The sequence below is a fragment of the Antechinus flavipes genome, chromosome 2, assembly GCF_016432865.1.
Source record: "Antechinus flavipes isolate AdamAnt ecotype Samford, QLD, Australia chromosome 2, AdamAnt_v2, whole genome shotgun sequence".
NCBI classification, from domain to species: Eukaryota; Metazoa; Chordata; class Mammalia; order Dasyuromorphia; family Dasyuridae; genus Antechinus; species Antechinus flavipes.
In genome coordinates, this window is record NC_067399.1 from 627,516,028 (window position 1) to 627,543,149 (window position 27,122).

The 27,122-nt window shown below is 36.4% G+C and overlaps 1 protein-coding gene across 1 annotated transcript; it reads right to left on the minus strand.

Annotated features, from left to right (window-relative positions):
• Nucleotides 1-524: 524 nt before the first annotated feature.
• On the minus strand, nt 525-27,122 carry LOC127546955 (pulmonary surfactant-associated protein D-like). Its single transcript, XM_051973831.1, has 6 exons — nt 26,933-27,122; nt 24,234-24,350; nt 22,024-22,140; nt 19,364-19,471; nt 8,405-8,488; nt 525-1,224 (listed from the first exon to the last, which is right to left on the minus strand). The coding sequence occupies exons 1-6, from the start codon at nt 27,120-27,122 to the stop codon at nt 833-835; spliced, it is 1,008 nt and encodes a 335-aa protein (XP_051829791.1). The 3' UTR covers nt 525-832.

Genomic DNA, 27,122 nt, shown 5'->3' on the forward strand with positions numbered 1-27,122 from the left:
GCCAAGAAAACCCCAAATGGGGCCTTAAAATTAGACAGGATTAAAAGAACAGAAAAAAAAACAGCATCTTAAGGTTGTCAACACTAAGTTTTGCTAATATAGTATTATATAATTTAAAAAAGTTTTTATTGTTTATTTTCTAGTTCTAAATACACCTAAATAATGGCACTGAATAAGTGTTGTTTTAAATGTGTTAACCTCATTAATGAATCTCTTCTCTTTGATAATCTTGGTTCATTTTAACTAAGGTTCATCAAAGTAGACACTTAAAGTAACAACTTACTGAATTAAAAGCTTAGTGTAATGAAGGATAATGCATTTATTAAATGCTATGTGTTGAGGAAAGTGCTAAATGCTAGAGATACAAATAGAAAAACAAGACAGCCCCTATCCTCAAGTAACTTACTTTCTAATTGGGACAGAAAACATCTTAGAAGGGCTCCGTTTCATTAGTTGTAAGTGCCAGGAAAGTAAGACTATGTGATTTTTTTAAAAAAAGAGTAGGACCTGACACAGTGATCTCCACATAGTATTTAATGTTTGTCAACAATAGAGTTGAAAAGGTAGGATTCAGCTTGAATACTTTTATATAAAGGCAGATTTATAGCTCCAGGTTGGGTAGTGGCCATACCATCTCACCTTTCCTATCTCAGACTCTGGTGGAATTAACTGGAGACACATTTAGAGAAGTTGTAACTAGCACAAAGTATTGCTATTTTCATTCATTAGCTAGGATCAGTAAAAATGGCCCTCCACATGTTGATCTTCTGGTACTCTCCCTCCTCACCCCTAACCCACAGCAACACATTTTCATTAACTCACAGCACACAAACTACATCTCCTCCAAAGAAAATTCACAAATGATGAGATGTGGTTCCTCACATGGCTTATCATTCCACTTGCCATCAGAAAAAATCTCAATGCAATTCTCTCCCCCACCCTTGTTATTGGGCTCTCCTGAGTTCCAGTTGGAATAGCCCAATGGTTCTCCTGTTGGATAGATAAATTTGCCCTCTGTCTTAGTGTCAGTCATGCCAAGGAAGGCCAGCTCTTTATATGTTGAGACAATCTCTTGTACAGCTTTATTCTCTGCCTTGTTTCTGGGAGAAGCCACTATACCACCAGCTGTTTTGCATGATTTCATTGCCTCATCAAAGTTGCCTTTGAAGCCACTGGTCTTGAATATCTTCTTCCCAACAGCTTGACCACTTGGAAAGAGTGCAACTAGGAAAAAAAAAACACAAGAAAATATTAACGGAGGGATTAGTTAATCTGGGATTAGGATGGTAAATAGGAGACTCAGAATGTAAATTCTGATTATAACATTCCCTGGCTCAATAATTCTCAGCCTCTTCTTACAGTATATAGAACTTCATAATATTTGGTGTCTCATGGACACCTTTGGCAAACTAGGGAATTCTTAAGACATTTTCTCGGAATGATGTTTTTATATAATTGAAGGAAATACTAAATTTCTGTTACAGATAAGCAAAAAATAAAGATAAAGGTTTTTTTCCCATCAAAGTTCAGGGACCCTCTAACAGGGGTCCTCAAACTACGGCCCATGGGCCAGATGCAGCAGCTGAGGACGATTATCCCCCTCACCCAGGGCTATGAAGTTTCTTTATTTAAAGGCTCACAAAACAAAGTTTTTGTTTTTACTATAGTCCAGCTCTCCAACAGTCTGAGGGACAGTGAACTGGCCCCCTATTTAAAAAGTTTGAGGACCCCTGCATCTATCCATGGATCCACTAGGGATAGATAGACACCAGATTAAGAAGTCTTGATATAGAATAAAATACAAACTCCCAAGCCAAACATTGAAGACCTTTTTTCCATATGGCTTCTATCTCTCTTTTCATCTTTATTTACATTATTACTCTTTTTGCATTCTGTATTCCAGCCAATCTACTTGCTTTTCCTGAACTCACTATTCCAAAGCTTGCTTAAACCTAGTTGCACAATCCATCTCCCATGTATGAAGTTTTTCTCCCCTTAGGTCCTGATTCTCAGAAGCCCTATTACTTAATATAGTGTGTGGTATAGAGTAGGCACTTAATAAATGTTTACTGATAAATTGATTGCTCTTTATTCAAAATAGAGTTCATCTATCTTCTTCACAAAGCCTTCCCAGAAATGAAGGAGTCCTACCAAACTCCTTTTATGACACAGACATGGTACTGATACCTAAACCAGGTAGGCTGAAAACAGAGAAAGAAAATTATAGACCAATCTCCCTAATGAATATTGATGCTAAAATCTTAAATAAAATATTAGCAAAAAGATTACAGAAAATCATCCCCAGGATAATACATTATGACCAAGTAGGATTTATACCAGAAATGCAGGGCTGGTTCAATATTAGGAAAACTATTAGCATAATTGACTATATCAATAACCAAACAAACAAAAACCATATGATCATCTCAATAGATGCAGAAAAAGCATTTGATAAAATCCAACATCTATTCCTAATAAAAACACTTGAGAGCATAGGAATAAATGGACTTTTCCTTAAAATAGTCAGGAGCATATATTTAAAACCATCAGTAAGCATCATATGCAATGGGGAAAAATAGGAACCTTTCCCAGTAAGATCTGGAGTGAAGCAAGGTTGCCCACTATCACCATTATTATTTAATATCATATTAGAAACACTAGCCTCAGCAATAAGTCGAGAAAGATATTAAAGGAATTAGAGTAGGCAATGAGGAAACCAAACTATCACTCTTTGTAGATGATATGATGGTATACCTAGAGAACCCCAGAGATTCTACTAAAAAGCTATTAGAAATAATTCATAATTTTAGCAAAGTAGCTGGCTACAAAATAAATCCCCATAAATCCTCAGCATTTTTATACATCACCAACAAAACCCAACAGCAAGAGATACAAAGAGAAATTCCATTCAGAATAACTGTCGATACCATAAAATATTTGGGAATCTATCTACCAAAGGAAAGTCAGGAATTATATGAGCAAAATTATAAAAAAAGTCTCCACACAAATAAAGTCAGACTTAAATAATTGGAAAAATAGTAAGTGCTCTTGGATCGGCCGAGTGAACATAATAAAGATGACAATACTCCCTAAACTAATCTATTTATTTAGCGCTATACCAATCAGACTTCCAAGAAAATATTTTAATGATCTAGAAAAAATAACAACAAAATTCATATGGAACAATAAAAAGTCGAGAATCTCAAGGGAATTAATGAAAAAAAAAATCAAATGAAGGTGGCCTAGCTGTACCTGATCTAAAATTATATTATAAAGCAGCAGTCACCAAAACCATTTGGTATTGGCTAAGAAATAGATTAGTGGATCAGTGGAAAAGGTTAGGTTCACAAGACAGAATAATCAACTATAGCAATCTAGTGTTTGACAAACCCAAAGACCCTAACTTCTGGGATAAGAATTCATTATTTGATAAAAACTGCTGGGATAATTGGAAATTAGTATGGCAGAAATTAGGCATGGACCCACACTTAACACCATATACCAAGATAAGATCAAAATGGGTCCATGAGCTAGGCATAAAGAACGAGATTATAAATAAATTAGAGGAACACAGGATAGTTTATCTCTCAGACTTGTGGAGGAGAAAGAAATTTGTGACCAAAGATGAACTAGAGACCATTACTGATCACAAAATAGAAAATTTTGATTACTTCAAATTAAAAAGCCTTTGTACAAACTAAACTAATGCAAACAAGATTAGAAGGGAAGCAACAAACTGGGAAAACATCTTCACAGTTAAAGGTTCTGATAAAGGCCTCATTTCCAAAGTATATAGAGAACTAACTCAAATTTATAAGAAATCAAGCCATTCTCCAATTGATAAATAGTCAAAGGATATGAACAGACAATTTTCAGAGGATGAAATTGAAACTATTACCACCCATATGAAAGAGTGTTCCAAATCATTATTGATCAGAGAAATGCAAATTAAGACAACTCTGAGATACCACTACACACCTGTCAGATTGGCTAAGAGGACAGGAAAAAATCATGATGAATGTTGGAGGGGATGCGGGAAAACTGGGACACTAATGCATTGTTGGTGGAGTTGTGAACGAATCCAACCATTCTGGAGAGCAATCTGGAATTATGCCCAAAAAGTTATCAAATTGTGCATACCCTTTGACCCAGCAGTGTTTCTATTGGGCTTATATCCCAAAGAAATACTAAAGAAGGGAAAGGGACCTGTATGTGCCAAAATGTTTGTAGCAGCCCTGTTTGTAGTGGCTAGAAACTGGAAAATGAATGGATGCCCATCAATTGGAGAATGGCTGGGTAAATTGTGGTATATGAATGTTATGGAATATTATTGTTCTATAAGAAATGACCAGCAGGATGAATACAGAGAGGACTGGCGAGACTTACATGAACTGATGCTAAGTGAAATGAGCAGAACCAGGAGATCATTATACACTTCGACAATGATATTGTATGAGGACATATTTTGAGGGAAGGGGATTTCTTTGACAAAGAGACCTGAGTTTCAATTGATAAATGACAGACAAAAGCAGCTACACCCAAAGAAAGAACACTGGGAAACAAATGTGAACTATCTACATTTTTGTTTTTCTTCCCCGGTTATTTATACCTTCTGAATCCAATTCTCCCTGTGCAACAAGAGAACTGTTCGGTTCTGCAAACATATATTGTATCTAGGACATACTGCAACATATCCAACATATATAGGACTGCTTGCCATCTAGAGGAGGGGGTGGAGTGAGGGAGGGGAAAAATCGGAACAGAAATGAGTGCAAGGGATTATGTTGTAAAAAAATTACCCTGGCATGGATTCTGTCAATATAAAGTAATTATTAAATAAAAATTAAAAAAAAAAGAAAATTAAACAGAAAAAAAAAACAAAGCCTTCCCAGATGCATATATTCTCTAACAGAATGTAAATTCCTTTATGAGAAGGTTGGTTCTTTTTCCTTTTTTATTTAAAGAATTTCTGTTCTCAGTGTTGAGCACAATGTCTGATATATGAGGAGTCTAATGAAGGTTTATTGAATCGGATACTATTCTTTCCCCCTTCCTTTTTAATGGTACTTTTTCCAATTATGTGTAAAGACAATTTTTAGAATATATTTTTTACAAGATTTGAGTTTCAAATTGTTTTCCTCTACTCTTTTCCTATAATAGTTATCAATTTAATATGTTATGTGTGCAAATCCTGTAAAATATTTCCATATTAGTCATAGTTGTAAAAGAAGTGCATCCATTCTTTATTTAGATGTGGATAGCATTTTCAATCATGAGTCCTTTGTAATTTCTTGCAACATTGTATTGCTGAGAAGAGCCAAGTCATTCATAGTTGATCATCACCTAATGTTGTTATAATATTTTTATTTATATTTATATATGCATAATATTTTTCTGATTCTGCTCATTTCAATTTGTATAAGTTTGCACAGATCTTTTTTTATTTTTTTCCTGAAATTTATTTATTCACCATTTCTTACTACACAGTCGTTTTCCTTTACATTCACATACTACAACTTGTTCATCCATTCTCCAACTGATAGGTGTTCCCCCAATTTGCAATATTTTGCCGCCACAAGAAAAGGTACTATAAATATTTTTTTGCACATGTAGTTTTTTTTTTATCTCTTTGGGATGCAGACCTAATAGTGGTATTGCTGGATTAAAGGGTATTGGGATAGTATTCTAATTATGCCATAGCCATTAGGTCATTAGTCTTTATATCTCTGTTGCTGATATTATACATTCTGTGCTCCATGTCATAAGTTTGTAGGATAACTACTTCATTACAACAAAACCCTATATGAATACAGCTTATTAATATAGGGAATTTGGGAGGAGATGTCAACAAAAATGACTGTAAACTTACAACTAGACAAAGCTTAAATTAATTTTTTTATGATTTTAGATCTGGAAAAGAACTTAAAGATAAAATGTTCCAATCCCTTCATCTTCTAAATGAAGAAACAGACAATCAGAGTATGGAAGGGACTTTTCCAAAGTCCAAATTCTGCCAATTAGTATCAAAGACAAGATTGGAACTCAATTGTCTCAGGTAACATGAATGGTTCTTCCACACTCATAAAATGCCATGTGTTAAATATTAATTTGTAAGCAGATATTTAGAATTCTTGATGGGTTTTCTATTGAAATTCATGCTATGGTGGCACTGAGATTTCCAAACAAGCCCATGAAAGTTCATTGGAACCTTAACTCGAAGGAGTATATATTGGAGCTTATAGTTTAATGTCTGGAATTCCAAATGCAAATTTGTATTTTCCATTATTACATGATACCTCTCACATATTACCTAAGATCATGAGATTTTTGAGCAGAAAGGAAAATTGAGTGGCCCTCAAGCCCATCTCCTTCATTTTACAGATGAAGGAAGTAAAGTTCAAGAAATTGTCCAGCATCAGATAGTAAATCAATGGTAGAGGTGGGATTTGAACTCAGACCTTCAGAGTCCTCATCCTTTATTCTTTCTACTACATTATGAATCTCTCAGATTTGCACTTACTCTGGGTACAGAGTACCCAGTTACATAAGTCAATGATACCAATGTCTCTGTTAGCACATCATGGCCTTGACAATATTGTTTGAAGCCCCTACTCCCAACTCATTATGATTATCTGATTTGATGCTTCTAATCCTTTAGTTTAAGTAGGTCATAAGGTATTTTTGTTTCTTGAGAGGAGATTCTAGATTATAGACCTGTAGAGGTGGTAAGCATTCTTAGAAGTAATCTACTTCATTTCCCAAAAGTCCTAGAGAGTGCAAATTAATCATTTTAGGCACCTCTCCCTCCCCCAGGGGTAGCAAGGAAGCAGACTGGATAAAGCTCTGGCCCTGGAGTCAGGAGGACCTGAGTTCAAATCTGGTCTCAGACATTTACTAACTGTGTGATCCTGGGCAAATCCCTTAATCCTATTTTCCTCAGTTTCCTGTAAAATTAATTGGAGAGGGAAATGGCAAACTATTCCAGAATCTCTCTCAAGAAAACCCCAAATAGGATCACCAAGAGTTAGACATGACTGAAAATGACTGAGCAAAAATGTCACTTAGGTAGTAAATGGCAGAACTGAGTCTCAAACCCAGGTCTTTCTGATTCTAAACCAAATTCCCATCTTCCTATCACACTGTTGTTCTGCTTATTTGGTCTTACCCATTGGTAACCATTTAGCTACCTTAACCGTTAAAGTTCCTTTATTTTTTGCAAGGTAATTGAGACTAAGTGACTTCCTCAGGGTCACACAGCTAATATGTATTAAGTGTCTGAATTTGGATTTGGATTTGGATCCTCCTGACTCCAGAATGGATGCTCTATTCATTGCACCATCTAGCTGTCCTTTCTTTCTTTAAAAAAAAATCAACTAGCTCTTTCCAAATATTTCCCATAAAAAGAGTACTGGACAAAGATTTAAGGAAATCCTAGAGATGTTTTAGAATTATCTAAAAATCTCTCCACCTACACACATGGGAGGAATCTTGACCTCAAGCATGATCAGAATTAACATCTCTTTTCTCTTTTTCTCTATTCTGAAGGCCTTGTAGGAGAAGACAGTTCTCAAATAACAATAGTGCAATAGGCCACTATCACTAGCTTCTGGAAAGCTTGGGCCCAAATCCCATAAGCTCCAGCTAGCTCTATAAGCCTTCATGTTGTGGAATGGCCCAGGGGAGAATGAGTGAGCCCAGGCTATGGTGCTAAATTGAGCCTCCTGCACAGCCCCTGTTGCTAAGACCAAGTTTCTGTCATCTGCCCTGTTTTTGTCTCTAAGCCTGTATATCTTATCACTTAGGTGTGCTAGTGCAATAGCATAATTCCATGTTGAAAGACTATTGCTTTACCCTATTTAACTTCATTTGGGGGTTATTTCTTTCCTTGAATTCATAAATTTGGGTTACTATGAGAAGATACAAAGTCTTATTGCCCGTCCACATCCTTAAGAAAAATGAAGTCAGAAATGTCAGTCAGACCCTTGGTGGTGAAGCAGAGTTGCAATGGAGAAATAATGCTCTAGGTGGAGGCAGAGCACTGGATTTATTTTCTCGTGCTTCCACTGACTCCCTGTCTGATTTTGGACAAATCTCTTAAGCTGTCTGGGTTTTCTTTATCTTTAAAATAAGGTAACCTCCAATATCCCTTCTAGTTTCAGGTGTAGAATCCCACATATCCTTTCTCTTTCCCTTCTTTAGCTGCATTTTTCATTTTCTTCAAATGGATTTATTAATATCCTTTCCTTATCACTAGGTAGGAGAACAGCTGAGGTGCCAAGAATGAAGTTTAAAAAGCAAGAAACCAGCTTAAAAGACTCAATAAAAGCAGGATGTGTCCAAAGAACAAGGGAAGCACTGAGACTAAGAGAAGATCCTGTGGCAGCCTCAGCTCCAAATTACTTACCTTTCTGTTGCTCAGAGAATTGTTTCTGAAGATTCTCAATATTTTCACGCAGTTCAGCCACTTCTTGCTTCAGTTTGTTGGTTTCTGCATGTGGAGAGAGAGGTTTAAAAAAAAATCCTCAATCCAGTATAAGGGTTTTTTTTTTTTTCCCTTGGATTAATGCCCAAGATTTTCAGGAATTAGAGATGAAAGTTCTCAAAAATTCTTACTGAATGCTGACTTCCTCAGTGTCTTCAAGAACTTTCTTCTCTTATTCCTGAAAGCCTTTCTATATCTGGAAATCTCCTTGGCCTGTCAAACTCGATAAGTCTCAATTCATTTTGGAAGAACACTGGATTTGTAATTAAAGAAATCTGAGAACTCAAGTCCTATCTTCAACACTTAGTTGTTTTGGAGAGTTTCTTTCCTTCTCTCAGCCCCAATTATCAGATCTTTTCCAAGGGAATAATAATATTTCTTTTTTTTTTAATTTTTATTTAATGATTACTTTATATTGACAACATTATCCCTTGCACTCGTTTCTTTTCCGATTTTTTTCCCCTCCCTCCCTCCATCCCCTCCCCTAGATGGCAAGCAGTCCTTTATATGTTGGATATGTTGCAGTATATCCTAGATACAATATATGTTTGCAGAACTGAACAGTTCTCTTGTTGCATAGGGAGAATTGGATTCAGAAGGTATAAATAACCCAGGAAGAAAAACAAAAATGCAGATAGTTCACATTCGTTTCCCAGTGTTCTTTCTTTGGGTGTAGCTGCTTTTGTCCGTCATTTATCAATTGAAACTCAGGTCTCTTTGTCAAAGAAATCCACTTCCATCAAAATATGTCCTCATACAATATCGTTGTCGAAGTGTATAGTGATCTCCTGGTTCTGCTCATTTCACTTAGCATCAGTTCATGTAAGTCTCGCCAGTCCTCTCTGTATGCATCCTGCTGGTCATTCCTTACAGAACAATAATATTCCATAACATTCATATACCACAATTTACCCAGCCATTCTCCAATTGATGGGCATCCATTCATTTTCCAGTTTCTAGCCACTACAAATATGGCTGCTACAAACATTTTGGCACATACAGGTCCCTTTCCCTTCTTTAGTATTTCTTTGGGATATAAGCCCAATAGAAACACTGCTGGGTCAAAGGGTATGCACAATTTGATAACTTTTTGGGCATAATTCCAGATTGCTCTCCAGAATGGTTGGATTCGTTCACAACTCCACCAACAATGCATTAGTGTCCCAGTTTTCCCGCATCCCCTCCAACATTCATCATGATTTTTTCCTGTCATCTTAGCCAATCTGACAGGTGTGTAGTGGTATCTCAGAGTTGTCTTAATTTGCATTTCTCTGATCAATAATGATTTGGAACACTCTTTCATATGAGTGGTAATAGTTTCAATTTCATCCTCTGAAAATTGTCTGTTCATATCCTTTGACCATTTATCAATTGGAGAATGGCTTGATTTCTTATAAATTTGAGTCAGTTCTCTATATATTTTAGAAATGAGGCCTTTATCAGAACCTTTAACTGTGAAAATGTTTTCCCAGTTTGTTGCTTCCCTTCTAATCTTGTTTGCATTAGTTTAGTTTGTACAAAGGCTTTTTAATTTGATGTAATCAAAATTTTCTATTTTGTGATCAGTAATGGTCTCTAGTTCATCTTTGGTCACAAATTTCTTTCTCCTCCACAAGTCTGAGAGATAAACTATTCTATGTTCCTCTAATTTATTTATAATCTCATTCTTTATGCCTAGGTCATAGACCCATTTTGATCTTATCTTGGTATATGGTGTTAAGTGTGGGTCCATGCCTAATTTCTGCCATACTAATTTCCAATTATCCCAGCAGTTTTTATCAAATAATGAATTCTTTTCCCAGAAGTTAGGGGCTTTGGGTTTGTCAAACACTAGATTGCTATAGTTGACTATTCTGTCTTGTGAACCTAACCTTTTCCACTGATCCACTAATCTATTTCTTAGCCAATACCAAATGGTTTTGGTGACTGCTGCTTTATAATATAATTTTAGATCAGGTACAGCTAGGCCACCTTCATTTGATTTTTTTTTTCATTAATTCCCTTGAGATTCTCGACTTTTTATTGTTCCATATGAATTTTGTTGTTATTTTTTCTAGATCATTAAAATATTTTCTTGGAAGTCTGATTGGTATAGCACTAAATAAATAGATTAGTTTAGGGAGTATTGTCATCTTTATTATGTTCGCTCGGCTGATCCAAGAGCACTTAATATTTTTCCAATTATTTAAGTCTGACTTTATTTGTGTGGAGACTTTTTTATAATTTTGCTCATATAATTCCTGACTTTCCTTTGGTAGATAGATTCCCAAATATTTTATGGTATCAACAGTTATTCTGAATGGAATTTCTCTTTGTATCTCTTGCTGTTTGGTTTTGTTGGAGATGTATAAAAATGCTGAGGATTTATGGGGATTTATTTTGTAGCCAGCTACTTTGCTAAAATTATGAATTATTTCTAATAGCTTTTTAGTAGAATCTCTGGGGTTCTCTAGGTATACCATCATATCATCTGCAAAGAGTGATAGTTTGGTTTCCTCATTGCCTACTCTAATTCCTTTAATATCTTTCTCGACTCTTATTGCCGAGGCTAGTGTGTCTAATACGATATTAAATAATAATGGTGATAGAGGGCAACCTTGCTTCACTCCAGATCTTACTGGGAAAGGTTCCAGTTTTTCCCCATTGCATATGATGCTTACTGACACTTTCAAATATATGCTCCTGACTATTTTAAGGAAAAGTCCATTTATTCCTATGCTCTCAAGTGTTTTTATTAGGAATGGATGTTGGATTTTATCAAATGCTTTTTCTGCATCTATTGAGATGATCATATGGTTTTTGTTTGTTTGGTTATTGATATAGTCAATTATGCTAATAGTTTTCCTAATATTGAACCAGCCCTGCATTCCTGGTATAAATCCTACTTGGTCATAGTGTATTGTCCTGGGGATGATTTTCTGTAATCTTTTTGCTAATATTTTATTTAAGATTTTAGCATCAATATTCATTAGGGAGATTGGTCTATAATTTTCTTTCTCTGTTTTCAGCCTACCTGGTTTAGGTATCAGTACCATGTCTGTGTCATAAAAGGAGTTTGGTAGGACTCCTTCAATCCCTATTTTTTCAAATAGTTTATTTAGCATTGGAGTTAATTGTTCTTTAAATGTTTGGTAGAATTCACATGTAAATCCATCTGGTCCTGGGGATTTTTTCTTAGGGAGTTGATTGATAGTTTGTTCTATTTCTTTTTCTGAGATGGGACTGTTTAGGATATTTACTTCTTCCTCTGTTAGTTTGGGTAAGCTATGTTTTTGGAGGTATTTTTCTATTTCATTTAAGTTGTCGAATTTATTGGCATAAAGTTGGGCAAAGTAACTCCTAATTATTGCTCTAATTTCCTCTTCGTTAGTGGCGAGTTCTCCCTTTTCATTTTTAAGACTAACAATTTGATTTTCCTCTTTCCTTTTTTTAATCAGATTTACTAAGGGTTTGTCTATTTTGTTGGTTTTTTCATAGAACCAACTCTTAGTTTTATTAATCAATTCAATAGTTTTTTTACTTTCAATTTTATTGATCTCTCCTTTTATTTTTAGAATTTCAAGTTTAGTATTTGACTGGGGGTTTTTAATTTGTTCCTTTTCTACATTTTTAGTTGCAAACCCAATTCATTGACCTTCTCTTTCTCTATTTTATACAAATAGGCCTCTAGAGATACAAAATTTCCCCTTATTACCTCTTTGGCTGCATCCCATACATTTTGGTATGATGTCTCATTATTATCGTTTTCTTGGGTGAAGTTATTAATTATGTCTATGATTTGCTGTTTCACCCAATCATTCTTTAGTATAAGATTATTTAGTTTCCAATTATTTTTTGGTCTTCTTCCCCCTGGTTTTTTGTTGAATGTAATTTTCATTGCATCGTGGTCTGAAAAGGATGCATTTACTATTTCTGCCTTACTGCATTTGAGTTTGAGGTTTTTATGTCCTAATATATGGTCAATTTTTGTATAGGTTCCATGAACTGCTGAAAAGAAAGTGTATTCCTTTCTGTCTCCATTACATTTTCTCCAGAGATCTATCATATCTAACTTTTCTAGTATTCTATTTACCTCTTTGACTTCTTTCTTATTTATTTTGTGGTTTGATTTATCTAATTCTGAGAGTGCAAGGTTAAGATCTCCCACTATTATAGTTTTACTGTCTATTTCTTCTTGCAGCTCTCTTAGTTTCTCTTTTAAGAATTTAGATGCTACACCACTTGGTGCATATATGTTTAATATAGATAGTGCTTCATTATCCATGCTACCTTTAGCAAGATATAGTGCCCTTCCTTATCTCTTTTAATTAGATCAATTTTTGCTTTAGCTTGATCTGAGATCAGGATGGCTACCCCTGCTTTTTTCACTTCACCTGAAGCATAGTAGATTTTGTTCCAACCTTTTACCTTTAACCTGCATGTATCTCCCCGCTTCAGGTGTGTTTCCTGTAAACAACATATTGTAGGATTCTGGCTTTTAATCCATTCTGCTAACCGCTTCCTCTTTATGGGGGAGTTTACCCCGTTCACATTTATGGTTAAAATGACCAATTCTGTATTACTTGCCATCTTGTTAACCCTGGTTTATGCTTTTCTCCCTTCTTTCCCCTTTCCCCCCTTCCCAGTATTAAGCTTGTGAGCACCACTTGCTTCTCACAGCCTTCCCTTTTTAGTATCCCTCCCCCCGCCTTAGAGTTCCTCCTCCTATCTTACCCCTTTCCCTCCCAGTTTCCGTATTCCCTTCCTCTTAGCTTATTCCTTCCCTTTTCACTTTTCCCTTCTCACTTTTCAATGAGGTGGGAGAAGTTTCACCATAGATTGAGTATGTCTTAAGATTTTTCACTTAAAGCCAATTCTGAAGGCAGTAAGATACCCACTATATTCATCCCCCTCCATTCTTTCTCTCAGATATAATAGGTTTCCTATGCCTCTTCATGAGATGTACTACCCCCACTTTACCCTTTTTCTGGTACAATGTCCTTTCCACATCAATTTCTAGAACAAGGTATACATGTATTCTTTATACATCTATATAGTCGAAATATAGTTCCCAAGATTAATCTTTACCTTTTTAGATTTCTCTTGAGTTCTATATTTGTAGATCAAACTTTTTGTTAAGTTCTGGCTTTTTCATCAGAAATAGATGAAATTCGCTTACTTCGTTGAATGTCCATCTTCTTCCCTGGAAAAAGATGCTCATTCTCGCTGGGTAAGTTATTTTTGGTTGCATACCAAGTTCCTTAGCCTTTCGGAATATCATATTCCAGGCCCTTCGATCTTTTAATGTGGATGCTTCCAGATCCTGGGTGATCCTTATTGTGGCTCCTTGATACTTGAATTGGGTTTTTCTAGCCGCTTGCAATATTTTTTCCTTCATCTGAGGGTTCTGGCATTTGGCCACTATATTCCTTGGTGTTTTGATTTTAGGATCCCTTTCAGTGGGTGATTGATGAATCCTTTCAATGTTTATTTTTTCCTCTGTTCCTATGACTTCTGGGCAGTTCTCTTTGATAATTTCCTGGAAAATAGTGTCCAGGCTCTTTTTTTCATCATGTTTTTCTGGAAGTCCAATGCTTGACTGATTCTTCTTGTCTCCTCGAGTCATTCAATTCCAATTGTTCAATTCTGATTTTCAGTGAAGTATTTTCTTCACTCACTTTTTAAAAATCTTTTTCTAATTGTCCCATTGAGTTCTTTTATTCTGTGGAATTTTTTTCCATTTCGCCAATTTTGTTTTCCAGTTCACCAATCCTATTTTTCAAGGATTTTACTTCTTTATCCACTCTCTCTTTAACTGACTTTTCCAGGCTCTTTTGCCAAGCCTCCCTCTCCTTTTCCCAAGCTTCTCTCTCCTTTTGCCAAGCCTCACTCTGCTTTTCCCAAGCCTCACTCTGCTTTTCCCATTTTTCTTCTAGCTCCCTTGTGAGAGCCTTTTTAATTACTTCTATGAGGTTCATCTGTGCTGAGGAACAGATGATCTCCTCCTTTGGGCATTCACCTGGGGATTGTCTGTTTTTAGTCTCCTCAGAATTTAGAGTTTGCTCTCTATCTGTATAGAAGCTGTCAAGGGTTAAAGTCCTCTTCAGTTTCTTGCTCATTCTGTCTAATAATCAAGACAAACTAGCAAAGAAAAACAGAAAAAACTGGAGTCTTTCTTTGGGGGAGGGGCTGGGTGTGTTACCGAGCTTCTTCTCCAGACTGCGGGGGGCAGCAGTGAGGCACTAGCAGGACTGTGCTGCGCCTGCGCTCTGAGATCCCAGAGCGTGCTGAGTCACTGTGGCGGGGGAGGGGGGGGGGTGGCCAGGTCCCGGGAGACTCCAGCTGTTTGGGGTTGTATTCTTCAGCCCCGGTGTTTTTAGCTTCTCTGCTGGGCTGCTGACTTGCTGCCGGAGCAAAGTATCCAGCCCTGTAGCGAAGCTCTCCCCGCAGAGACGGCTGCAATCACTCCCCACCCCCTCTCCAGTCTGCTCCCGTGCTCTCACTGCCGCTGCCCTCAGCCTGTGCCCGATCTAAAACCGTCCCAGCCCTCCAGTAAAGACAGACCTTTCTTGGTGAATCTCAAGGATGGCTTCTCTTGGTAACTATTTGTGGGTTTTTTTTTCAGTCAAGCATTAATTCAGAGGCTTGTAATGAAATGGATAGTGAGAGAAAGCGTGGAGGTTACACAGCTGTGTGCCTCCTCTCCGCCATCTTAACCGGAAGAATAATAATATTTCTTGTAACATTGCCAATCTTGTTGCAAATGGAATGAAGAAAGATAAGAAGATGCATCTTAATAGAAAATTAGTTCACAGGTTTTCTTCAGATAGGTAAATAAAGGAATTGACAGTTAAATATGTTTCTTCTGATGGAAGGCAAGGTCTTTAAAGGTAGAGATTATTTCATGTTTGTCTTTATTTCCTAGACACCAAGCATACTGCCTGACACATAGGAGGTACTTTAAAATGCTTGATTGATTCATTGGTTTGATCATTAGCTTAAAGATAACAAAAAAATTATCTTTTTGTGGAATATTTGGTCACCACAAAATGCTTATTTTTAGTGTAACAAGATACACAATCATGAAGGTCGGTGTATGCATTAACATCAATTGCAGATGACAAAGAAGAGGAGAAATTTCATGAATAACTCTGTTAGATCTCTTATACTAGCCCATAGATTCCTTGATAATTGGGGATTTCAAGGCCAGTGGGGCTTGTGGTAAAGAGGGAGGATAAGATAATGAAAAATGGGACAGAAACATAGTTCAAGATCAAGAAATGAATATTTAGAAATTTGTTTCTCATTAATAAAAATTCTTTCCTAGAAGGCAGTAAGAAACTTCTGAAGTACCTGCAACAGGTACAGAAAAGGAACTTGAATGTAGCTTGAAAGTAAATGACGACCAATAGATGTTAAAATCAAAATCAACACTAAATTAGGAGAAAACAGAAAAGTATGAAAAACAGGTCAAGCCATTATAGGAGCTCCAAACTCATTGATTCATTCATTTATTCAACCATTCTTTCAAATAAGCTTTCCACTGGGGGTTAGGGGATGGGGAAGAAGAAAAACAAGTAAAATACAAACATTAGCTCTAATTACTGGCATTTTTAGAATTAAACTTTAAAATCTTATGGGGGAGGGGGAAGAGATCTTAGACATTGCCCCAAGCAGCAAAGGGGAAAAGTTAAAAACCAAAGGCAATTGAGCTCTATGTAAGCTAATTATGGAGGAGGGGGATGGCAGATTACCAGCTATATCATTTTACGGAACAGAAAAGAGCTTATAGAGGGGGAAAATAGAGCCAGAGGAAAACATGCTGCCAGGCATAGGTAAGTCAGATTCCATAAGCCTTTAAATTGAACAAACATTTTCAAAGTGTCTAATGTGGTCAAGGGGATTGTTGTTTTGTTGGTTCAGTCATGTCCAACTCTTAAATAAATTTCTTGAGAAAGATAATAGAGTGGTTTGCCTCTTTCCCTAGCCTATTTTGTAGATGAGAAACTAAGGCAAATGAGGTTAAAGGATTTGCCCAGGGTCACACAGCTAATAAGTGTCTCAGGCCAGATTTGAAGTCAGGAAAATTAATCTTCCTGATTCCAGATCTGGCACTCTACCCACTATGCCACCTTACCTGCACCAATGAGGCAAAAAAAAATCTATTTTCAAGCAACTCACATTCTAGTGAAGTATTTAATATAAAAAAATGAATAAATAGATTATAATTTGCAAAGGGAGAAAAAAAATAAGAATTCTAAGAAGAAGAGAAAAGGAGGATATAGGGGACAGCTTATTCCAGGACATGGAGAGGCTGAAGAAGCAATGACTTGTACAGAGAAAGTTAATATGTCAATTTGGCTGGAATGTAGAGTACTTGAAGAGGAGCAATGGAAAAAGGTTGGAAGGGTAGGCTGCAAGCAGACTGCATAGATCCAAATAGATCCAAACTGAGGAACTGGTACTTGATCAACTACATCTGAAAGCTAAAAACTAAACTGAACCGAAAACTGAAATTAAAGTTGATCAACTACTGACAGAAGTCAGTAGTAATTTTTGAAGGTTTTTGAGATAGAAAGTGGGATAAATGTGTGTTTTAAAACCATTTATTAATGAAGCTGAGAAGATGACAATGGACTTTTTCAACCAGTTAACAATCATTAAGCTAGATGCTGTCCAAGATGCAAGGGAGACAAAGACAAAAGTGAAACAGGCTCTGTCTCTAAGGATCTTGCCATTCTATTCCCCTTAGATTTTATCTATAGCTGTCTCTGGAGTTTATCACCAGTTACCTTCTCACCCTGAAATTTCTATCCACTTTCCCAGCCTCCTTCTGCCATTGGTGAGTTCTTTCTGGGAACTTCTATTTTATGGACACATTCAGACTAGCCATGCTTTATTCCCCTATTGGTGGGGCTTGTGGCTCTGTAGATTTTACCTCCATCTCCCTGAGCCTGTAACTTCTCTGTCTTTTTTTAATGTGTTTTCTTTCTCTATTAAAATGGAAACATCTTGAGGGCAGGAATTCTCTGCTTGTATTTGCATCATAGTACTTAGCACAGTGTCTGGTGCTGAAGCATTTAATAAATGTTTACTGATTGATTGCCTTTCTATAAGGGAGACAATATATACATAGTATAAAGATACAAGAAATTGACAAAATAAACAAATAACAATTTTGAGTAGAAATAAGAAGAAAGTGCATACCGTACCTGGAAAGACACAGATTAGAGATGAAAAGTCATGTCTGAAAAGCCAATTTTTGGCCAGTTTGCCATTCTAAAATTTGACTGTACTGTAGAATATACAGAAAAGAGTAATATGTAATAAAGATAGAAAGATAAGCTGAAATCAGACTGTGTATGGCATTACATGCCAAATTGAGAGATTTAGATATGATCCTAGAGATAATATAGAATAATTAGAGTTTACTGAGCTGAGGAGTCATACAGAGAGATCTATATTTTTAGAAATTCACTTGAGCAGCTGTGGGAAGGAAGGCTCTTAGTGCAGATAAATGAGGCTGGAAATCCAATAGTAAAGTTACTTCTATAGTCTAAATAAGCACATAAGAGATGGTTACAAAAGATGTTGTATCAATAGGTTTGACAATAGTTAGCACCCAACTGGAAATGAGGAATGAAGAATAATGAAGAGTAGAATAGAATTAAATAGATTTCCTAGTATTTCTTTGATATTCTGTGCTCAACCACCAAAACTGGACTCTAATACCAATTTTAACTATTATTTTATCAGAGAAAATGGAAATGGCACTTGAGAATGAAGGATAAAAGCATCTAGATTACAACAAATATACCCCAAAACAATATGTGCGATAGATAACAAGTCACTTAGAAGGTGCTTTTCAAGATATCTTAAAGAAAGAATACCTAAAAAAAGAAGTTATCAGAGGCCATATAATTCAAAACAAATCCACATGCACAAAATGAGAAGACATCAATAATTACCAAATCATGTTTCCCACACTTTTATCTCTAGAAAATATTTGTAATAAAAATATTCTACACATGTCCATATTGAGGTTTCCTTAATGAAAATATGAGAAGATGCTAGTTGTGTGACCCTGGGCAAGTCACTTAATCCTAATTGCCTCTCTCCTCCCAATAAAAGAAGAAAGAAAACTATGAAAAGGAAAGCGATATGATTTTATACATGACTTTCATTAGCAAACCACCTTTCTATGATTATAAATTTGACTGAGGTATACAGGTATAGATTTTATATAGTACACAAGATCCTATTGTGTTTATTGAGCTTTTAGAAAATCTAAGACTTTTGACTCAATAAGGCAAAATGTAATCATCACATCTTTCTTTATACAAAGTGTCCCTTGCATACAAGTTAATCTTATTTGCAGACTGACCCATCTTATGTCTGATATAAATATGATCTTGGGAGAGAAGAAAAAAAGAAATTTACATGATAATTTTGTTGAATATTTGAAAGTAATATCAAGCTGTAAATAGTGGATCTGCAGTTTCATATGCAATCATCTTTTTTATTGTACTATGTTGCTTCTTTTATTCCATAAATTAAAATAAAATTAAAAAATAAATGTGATTTTAAGTCTTTTGAATAGACACTTGAATAGACAACATGTTATATATACACATTGTAATGATTATCTTGTCATCTGGAAGGTTAGCTTCACTAATCTGAATGTTAGGAAAGTTGGTCATGTCTGTTTTGATCACTTTATATCACTTCCAGCTGTAAGGAAGTATGGGTCTCTCATGTAGAGACTGCTTTTTTGGTTTGGCTTTGATATCTCTAATACTGCTTCGCTCATTCATTCTCTAAAATTCCAGAAAACAGGGAAAGCACCAAACTAGAGAATGATCACATGCAAAGATAGGGGACCTTGAGGGTTCAATGACTTACCTTCAAGACAACATTCTCCTTTCTTCCCTGGTGATCCTCTATCCCCCTTTGGCCCAGATGGGCCTCTTGGCCCTCTGTTGCCTGCAGGACCAGGGCTTCCAGCTGGACCTAACATTGAATGAAAAGAAAAAGACAAAGAAAGAATTACAGGACCTAGCTGTTAGCAGAATGTTCCCTCTCCTGTCTGAGCAATGGATACCTTGATTCTTCCAACCTCTCTTGACCCTTCTAGCATAAAATGTTATGGGTTCTAACTTAGATGTTAAACAAAAGAGACTTAAGAGTTTATTGACTTACCACTTACCACCTGCACTTACCCAGCAGGTGTAATATTTCTTTGTTCTCCTGATTCTCCTTTCTCTCACATAGGACCTGGGGAGAGGGTGGGGAAGTTGGTACTGGACTTGGGGGATCTTGTGCCTCAGTTGGAACCTGATTCTTAGCATGTAGAACAAAAATCACTTAAAAATATTTTGGTCATTGCCATCTCTTGTCTCTCCCCTTTTAATTGGTGGCAATGTATGTAAAACATGCTTTGAATGTTTCTCTAGAAATGGGCTGTTAGCAAACAACAAGGTTATTTTTTCATCTTCCCATATCTTCTCTATGAAGATAAATAATTTCCAGCTTGATGCTGCTACAGGGGCCCCAAGTCTACTTAGCTCACAAATGATTTGGGGCCAAATTCAATCAACCAATCCTTAAATATTCATACTGACAACATGCTTAGTCCTTTATTCCATGAACACTGTGGAATATAGGATAAAGAGAAGACAATTCATTAGATTATGACACCACAGATTCAGAGTATACTGAACCTATGAGATCATCTAGTCTCATCCCTTTATTTTACATATAGAGAAACTGTAGTTCTGTGATATTGACTTGTCCAAATAAACAAGGTAGGAAGTATCAAAGTTAGGACTTGAATTCAGATCCTCTGACTTTTTCTGATGTATCGTGCTGACACTATTCTTTCTCAAGGAGTTTTTTATCTCATTGAGATCAAGCGATTGACATAGAAATATAACAAGGAATTTTTGTACTTGGGGCACAAGTGTCCCAAACCATATCCGAGGACAGTGACATAAAGCAAAGCTTCAGTTTAGATGGCATGTGGGGAGGAATGGAATAAATATGGCTCAGGTGATCACTCCAGAGGAACATGAGATAACTTCTATTTTTACAAGATAACTAGGTACTAAACTCTGTTGTTATTCCTGTACTACTGAAGAACTATTACTTAACTACTAATAAAATAAAACCTAATAGAGTTGAATTACTACAACTGAACTACTCAGAAACTGCTAAGTTCTGTGTCATTTTTTTTTTTTTTAGTACCAGACTGGTGAGTTCACTGTCATAAAGAAATTCCAATAAGGGAATTCATGTTACAAATCCAGACAAGCTCCTATTTTGAAGTTGAAAGTTTGAAATGCCATTAAAAAAGTTCTGAGAATGTCAAAGGTGGCAAAGAAGGGGTTTGGATTCTTGAAACCAAATTTTTATATATCCTGAATCCATTTTTTAAATCATTATATCTGCTACCTTTCATTGTGAATAGGGTATTGAATCTGCCCTTTAGTGAGCTGCAGGAAAATGAGGGGCATATCCAACCACGATGATGGTAATATAGGGAAGAAAGAGATGAATTTTTTATCATAGAACCTGCATAAAATTTAAGCAGTTTGCTCACCCTTAGTATGTACTTCTATACTCTGAATCTCAATTTGGGTAGATGGATGGAGATGGAATGGACTAGATGGTCTGTGAGATCTCTTTGACCTCCCAAACTATGCAACTCTTAGCAGTTTTCCCTAATTAATCATTCTTTATATCTATTGCTTTCTTTTCTCTAGAAAAAGTTTATACTTGACACTAATATATCTTTGATTTGTTCTGTATGCATATATGTGTGTGTTGTTGTTGTTGCTCTTTCAAATACACTGTAGTTTCCTTCATGGCCAGAACAGTGTTTGATATTCCTCTTGTTATCATGAAATATGATCACAGGATTATGGATATAGATCTGAAAGGGACATGAGAAGTCATTTATCTGGTTCAACCCCTTCATTTTCTAGATGAAGGTACCAGGGTTCACAGAGAAGTGATGTGTTTTGCTCAGCATCACATAAATAGCAAATGATAAAATTACGATTTGTACCCAGGTCCAAATTCAGCACTCTTTCTTTCCATTGTACCATGCTGGATTATTATTATGGTAAAATCCAATATAGGTCTCGGCATACAATAGGCACTCCATAAATGTTGATGGAATGAAGAAAGATTAAAGAGTGACAATTATGCCCTTCAGATCATGGTAGACAATTAAAAAGGATCATGGTAACTTTTGTCCTTGTATAATCACTGAGGGGGAAAAGCATGCTTAGTTACCCTTGATGACAGAAATTCTCATGTATTAGAATCATAGACTTGAAATAAGACTTTACAAGCCATCTGTTCTTATTCTCTCCTTATTCTCCTATTCTCTGCCCCAATCATCTCCTTTTCAGATGAAAAAGCTGAGATGTAAGGGGGACTATATGAAATGTTGCACCAATTAATAGTTGATGGAGATAACTTTTACTCACTGTTAGCCTATTTATAGAGGAAAATCATAGAATATGTCAATACTTCTCCAACCCAGCTGTACCACCTACCTTTGGCTCCATCTTCTCCCTTAGGTCCTTGTTCACCTTGGGATCCTTTCTCCCCTTGGGGTCCAGGGGAACCCTTACTTCCAAGAGAACCAGGCAAACCTTGAGCTCCAGGGAGTCCTGAAGAAAAATAGTTAAAATAATGTATAGTCTCTCCTTTTAGATTCATCATATTGTTTCCGATCAGAGATAGAAAGAAGAATGGATAGCAACATTAAAGGAAGGATACAGGGGAAATTAGTAGCATTTGACATTAATAAATTTCATTATAAGACATTTCTAGTTCAAACTCAGTTTAATTCAACTTGACCAATATTTTCACCAATTTTTGTAAGATACTGCTAGTATCCTAGAAAGATAAAACCAAAGCAATCCTTGCCCTCAAGAGGCCTACATTCTACTGGAGGGATAAACACATAAATAAATAGCTTTTTAGTTTTATATCAAACTACTTCCTTTTCTTGATGTGTGTGTATGTGTGTGTGTATGTGCATGTGCATGTGTGGTATTTGTTATTATGTTCACTTGTTTCCTATTCTTTATGATTCCATTGGGGGTTTTCTTAGAAAAGATACTGGAGTCATTTGCCATTTCCTTCTCCAGATCATTTTACAGAGGAGGAAACTGAGGCAAACAGAGTGAAGTGACTTTCCTAGAGTCACACAGCTAGTACGTTTCTGAGACCAGATTTGAACTCATGAAGATGAATCTTCCTAACTCCAAGGTCAGAGCTCTATATACAGCATCACCTAATATATTTATTATATTCACCCACATACCCAGTATACCCACATGCTCCTAAGTGTTCCAAGTGCTAAAATATGTGATTAATATCCCATAGAGCTAGGTTGCTAAGGAAATTATTTACTTCACACAATTCTCCCATATTTATGTGTATATATATATGTGTGTGTGTGTGTGTGTGTGTGTGTGTGTGTGTGTGTCTAACTCTCCATGTATATAGAGTCACCAATCTCTCTCCTCAGGATGTGGCCATCCAAATTTGGAGGATCAGCTGCTATGTTCCCTGCTGTCTCTTCCCACTCCTTTCATTTTCTAGTGGTGCTAGAAAGCAGGCTTAGATAGTCTAAGATGCATTAGTGGAAGAGGATGGAGAAATAGACAAAGAAAGGGTGACCCCATAAAGAAATGTTAATTTAGCTAAAGATAATGTCTAGGTGTTGAAGTAGAGAGAGAGAAAATGGTAATGTCATAATTAGACTACATAGGATTGGTGACCAAGACACATTAGTTTGGTTTTAAAATGATATTTTATTACTCCCGAAATATATGTAAAAATAATTTTTACCATTTATATCTTTTTTAAGTTTTGAGTGTCAAATTTTCTCTCTTCCTTCTTTTCCACCCCTTACTCAGAGAAATAAGCAATTTGATAAAGGTTTTACAAGTGAAATCATGTAAAACATATTTCCATTTTAGTCATTTTATGGAAGAAAACTCAAAAAAAGAAGAAAAAGAGGAGGAAAGGAAAGAGGGAAAGAAGGAAGGAAGGAAGGGAGGAAGAAAGGAAGAGAAGGATGGAGGAAGACAAGGAGGAAGTGAGGGAGGGAAAAGAGATGGAGGGAGGAAAGAGAGGAAGGGAGGATGAAAGGAAGGAAAGAAGGAAGGAAGGAAAGAAGGAAGGAAGAAAAGAAGGAAGGAAGGAAAGAAGGGGAGGGAAGAAGAAAGGAAGGAAGAAAAGAAGGAAGGAAGAAAGGAAGGAAGAAAGGGAAAGAGAAAGTGAGGGAGGGAAGGAAAGGAAAAAATGGAAGAAAGGAAAAGAATGATGGGAAGGGAAAATGGAGCAAAGCAGGAAAGAAGCAAGAATATTTTTGAGCTATGAATAGACTTGGGGCATTTTCATATCAGTCTGAATTAAGAGAGATGGTGCCCTGGAAAAAACTCAAAATGTCATGTGCAGCATGCTGGAACTTCAGAGACAATGAAGGGGGCTGGCCCTAAGCAGAATGGAAATTGAGGAGAGCTGCAGGAAGACAAGTTAGGGGAGGACAGAGAAGGCACTTTGGTATCATCTAATGTAAACATCTTCTTAATGATAATGAGACCCAGAGTTGAAAAAGTGAAGTAATATGCTTTTGTTTACAGATTCAATTAGTGCTAGAATAAGGAATGGAGCTCAGGTCTCATGACTTCAAATAAATCATTTAAAAAAGTTACACTGGAAAAAAACAGCTTCCCATCCAAGTACTCACCTTTTTCTCCAGTATCTCCCTTTGAGCCTGGATCTCCAGGGGAGCCTTTGTCTCCTTTGGGTCCAGTGGGACCAGTATTTCCAATTAATCCTGGTGGTCCTCTAGGTCCTGGCAAACCTGTTCCAAAAACAAAAAAAAGCTGGGTTTTTTTTATCAGAGCCAGTGGAAAGGCAAAAGGAACTCTTTTGTAGGATTAGAACCTGTAATTCCAGATGAGCTTTTGCTTTCCTTTTCCTAAAGTAAACACATTTCTAATAGAAACAGCAGCTAAAAAGTGCTGTCAAAACACGCTATTATTCAAAATGTTTTTCTTGACCACCACATGTATGCAGAGTATTGTAAATTGTAGATATTTATGCATGATCTCCAGGAATTTAGAAGACCTTGGTGGACATAAGCAACATAAGGACCTAGAACACAGAGGAAAGTGTCAGATTGGGGAATCAGAAGATTTAGTTTCAAATCCCTTTTCTGCCAATCAATGACTATGATCTTGGGCAAGCAATCTCAGTATATTCATCTCTAAGGTCTCTTCCAAGTATACTTTTGGAATTATAAGATAATGTAGTTGTGATCATAAAAAAATGGAACTTACATATCATCACTTTGTAAATGAGGAAATTGAGACACAGAGAGATTAGGTTATTCTCCTAAAGTCACATAGATATTACACGATAGAATGGAATTTGGGGATGAGTTTCTGTTTCTCAGTCAATGCTCATTCCATGATAAATACCTGGCTCCCTTTCTAAAGAGCAATACAAAACAAAAAAAGTTCTAAAGAAAGTTGCAGAGAATTAGTGCTATTAGTTCTAAGAGGGAGAGAGACACGTATTTAAGGTCTGATTGGTCAGGGAAGGCATGGAGGAGGTGAGATCTAAAGGAGGGCTAGTATCCAGATTAGTGGGAAAACGGGATTATAGTGTAATGGAAAAGGTTTTGAATCAGAAGACTTAATGTAGAATTCTGTTTCTATCACTTACTAGCCATATATATTTGAGCCATGCTCCTTCAAGGCATTGCCCCTTGGGGGTTCATTACAAAGACTTTGGACTGGACTGGACTGGACTGATTAATGAGGGGTAACTTGATTACTGGAGGTTGCATAAAAGATATCAAAGGAGACCTTCTTTGAATAAGCAGCTTGTGGTCTGGGAAGCTCTTCCTGAGAGAGATTTACATATATTTGCTCTGATAGAGAGTCAGATTTAGCCATAAGAAGAGGAAGTAGTCCCACTTGTCAGACCAGCATGGCCTCTTTGACTCAAATACTTCCTCCTCCAGCTCAACAATATCCAAGATTCCTTTAACAGTTAGGAGGCAAAGCTTTCTATGATATAGAGAGATTTAAAATGCAAATAACCTGGGGAGGAGTGATTTTTTTTTTTCTGACCTGCAATTTCATTGATAATTCCAACCATAGATAGAACTCCATTTGATATGCACTATCAGTGCAGATCCAAATCTTTGAATTTAAAGAGAATGTTTGGGTGGGGATAGATTAAATGACATATTCAGTGTTATATAGCTTCTAAATAGCAAGGGTGGTATTTGAACAGGTCTTTCTAACCTAGGCAAGTACATGGCACAGCATCTAGACACTTAGGCCTGGAATCAGGAAAACCTGAATTCAAATCCAGTCTCAGTTACTAACAGTGTGAATCTGAGTAAATTATTTTTGTCTGCCTCAGTTTCTTTGATTTTAAAATGAGAATGATAACAAGAGCATTTATCCCTCTGGGTCATTGTGAAAATCAAATGAGATCATATTTATAAAGGATTTATCACAGTGCCTGGAGCATAATAGGCACTCTATAAATGCTTATTTAATCCCTTTCCTTTTCTTTTTAAATTCCTAGACTAGATCTCCTTCAACTATACTATGTAGCGGTACCATGAGCTAGTTAGCTAAAACATTGTCATCATCTCTAGTTTATAGCTCAGAGTTTAAATCAGTTGCCTTTGATCACATAAATTAAAAATGGGAGTGAGGACTCAAATACATTCTAATCCTCATATTATTGCATATAAAATACAAATGACCAGTGTTAGTGCCTTTTTTGAATGCAGGCTTCAAATAAGGGATAAGAGAGAGATGACAGGGAACTTGGGTGCCTGACAGGAAAAGGGTTCAGTGGGGAAAGGGTACAGAAGGGGGCCTATAGGCATCCTAAGAAATCTTTGACGTCTTCACATTTAGTTTAATGACTAACCTTGCTCTTCTGGTTAATCTAGGGTTTTGCCTTTCATTATCTATGTAAGTTTCAAACAGGATCTTCAAGATATTTTTCTTTATAGATGCACAAACAACTTTATTTTATTAGGGAAACAATTTGTCAGATTAGTCTGAGAGTAAAGGAACTTGAGTGACTGAAAAAAAAAATTAACACTCTACCAGGAGTAGTGAGAAGAAGAAGGCCTTTTGGATACTTCTGAAATTATTTTTTTTTTCTTTTCAAAATCCAACTAATGCACAGAACAGGTATAGAAAAAGAGAGGGGAGGAAGAGAGGGAGGAAAAGATAGACAGATACACACAGATAAAGTGACAGGGAGAGACAGAGATAAAGAGATACAGAAAGAAAAGGAGACAGAGAATGAGAGCAAGACAGAGACAAGAGACAGAGACAGAGACAGAAGGAACCTTAATAACAGAATGTATTATCTTCTAGTGAGTCAAACACATAGATACTTCTTTACCTGGATCTCCCTTTTCTCCCTTGGGACCAACTTTCCCATCTCTCCCAGGCAATCCATTTTCCACAGGACCACAAGTGATGAGGGCACAGGCATTTGAGACTTCTTTCTTGCAGGAAGGTATCAGCTCTTCATCTTGAGCAACCAGGATGGGGGTAAAAATGACCAATGTGAAGAGGTAGAGAAGAAGCAT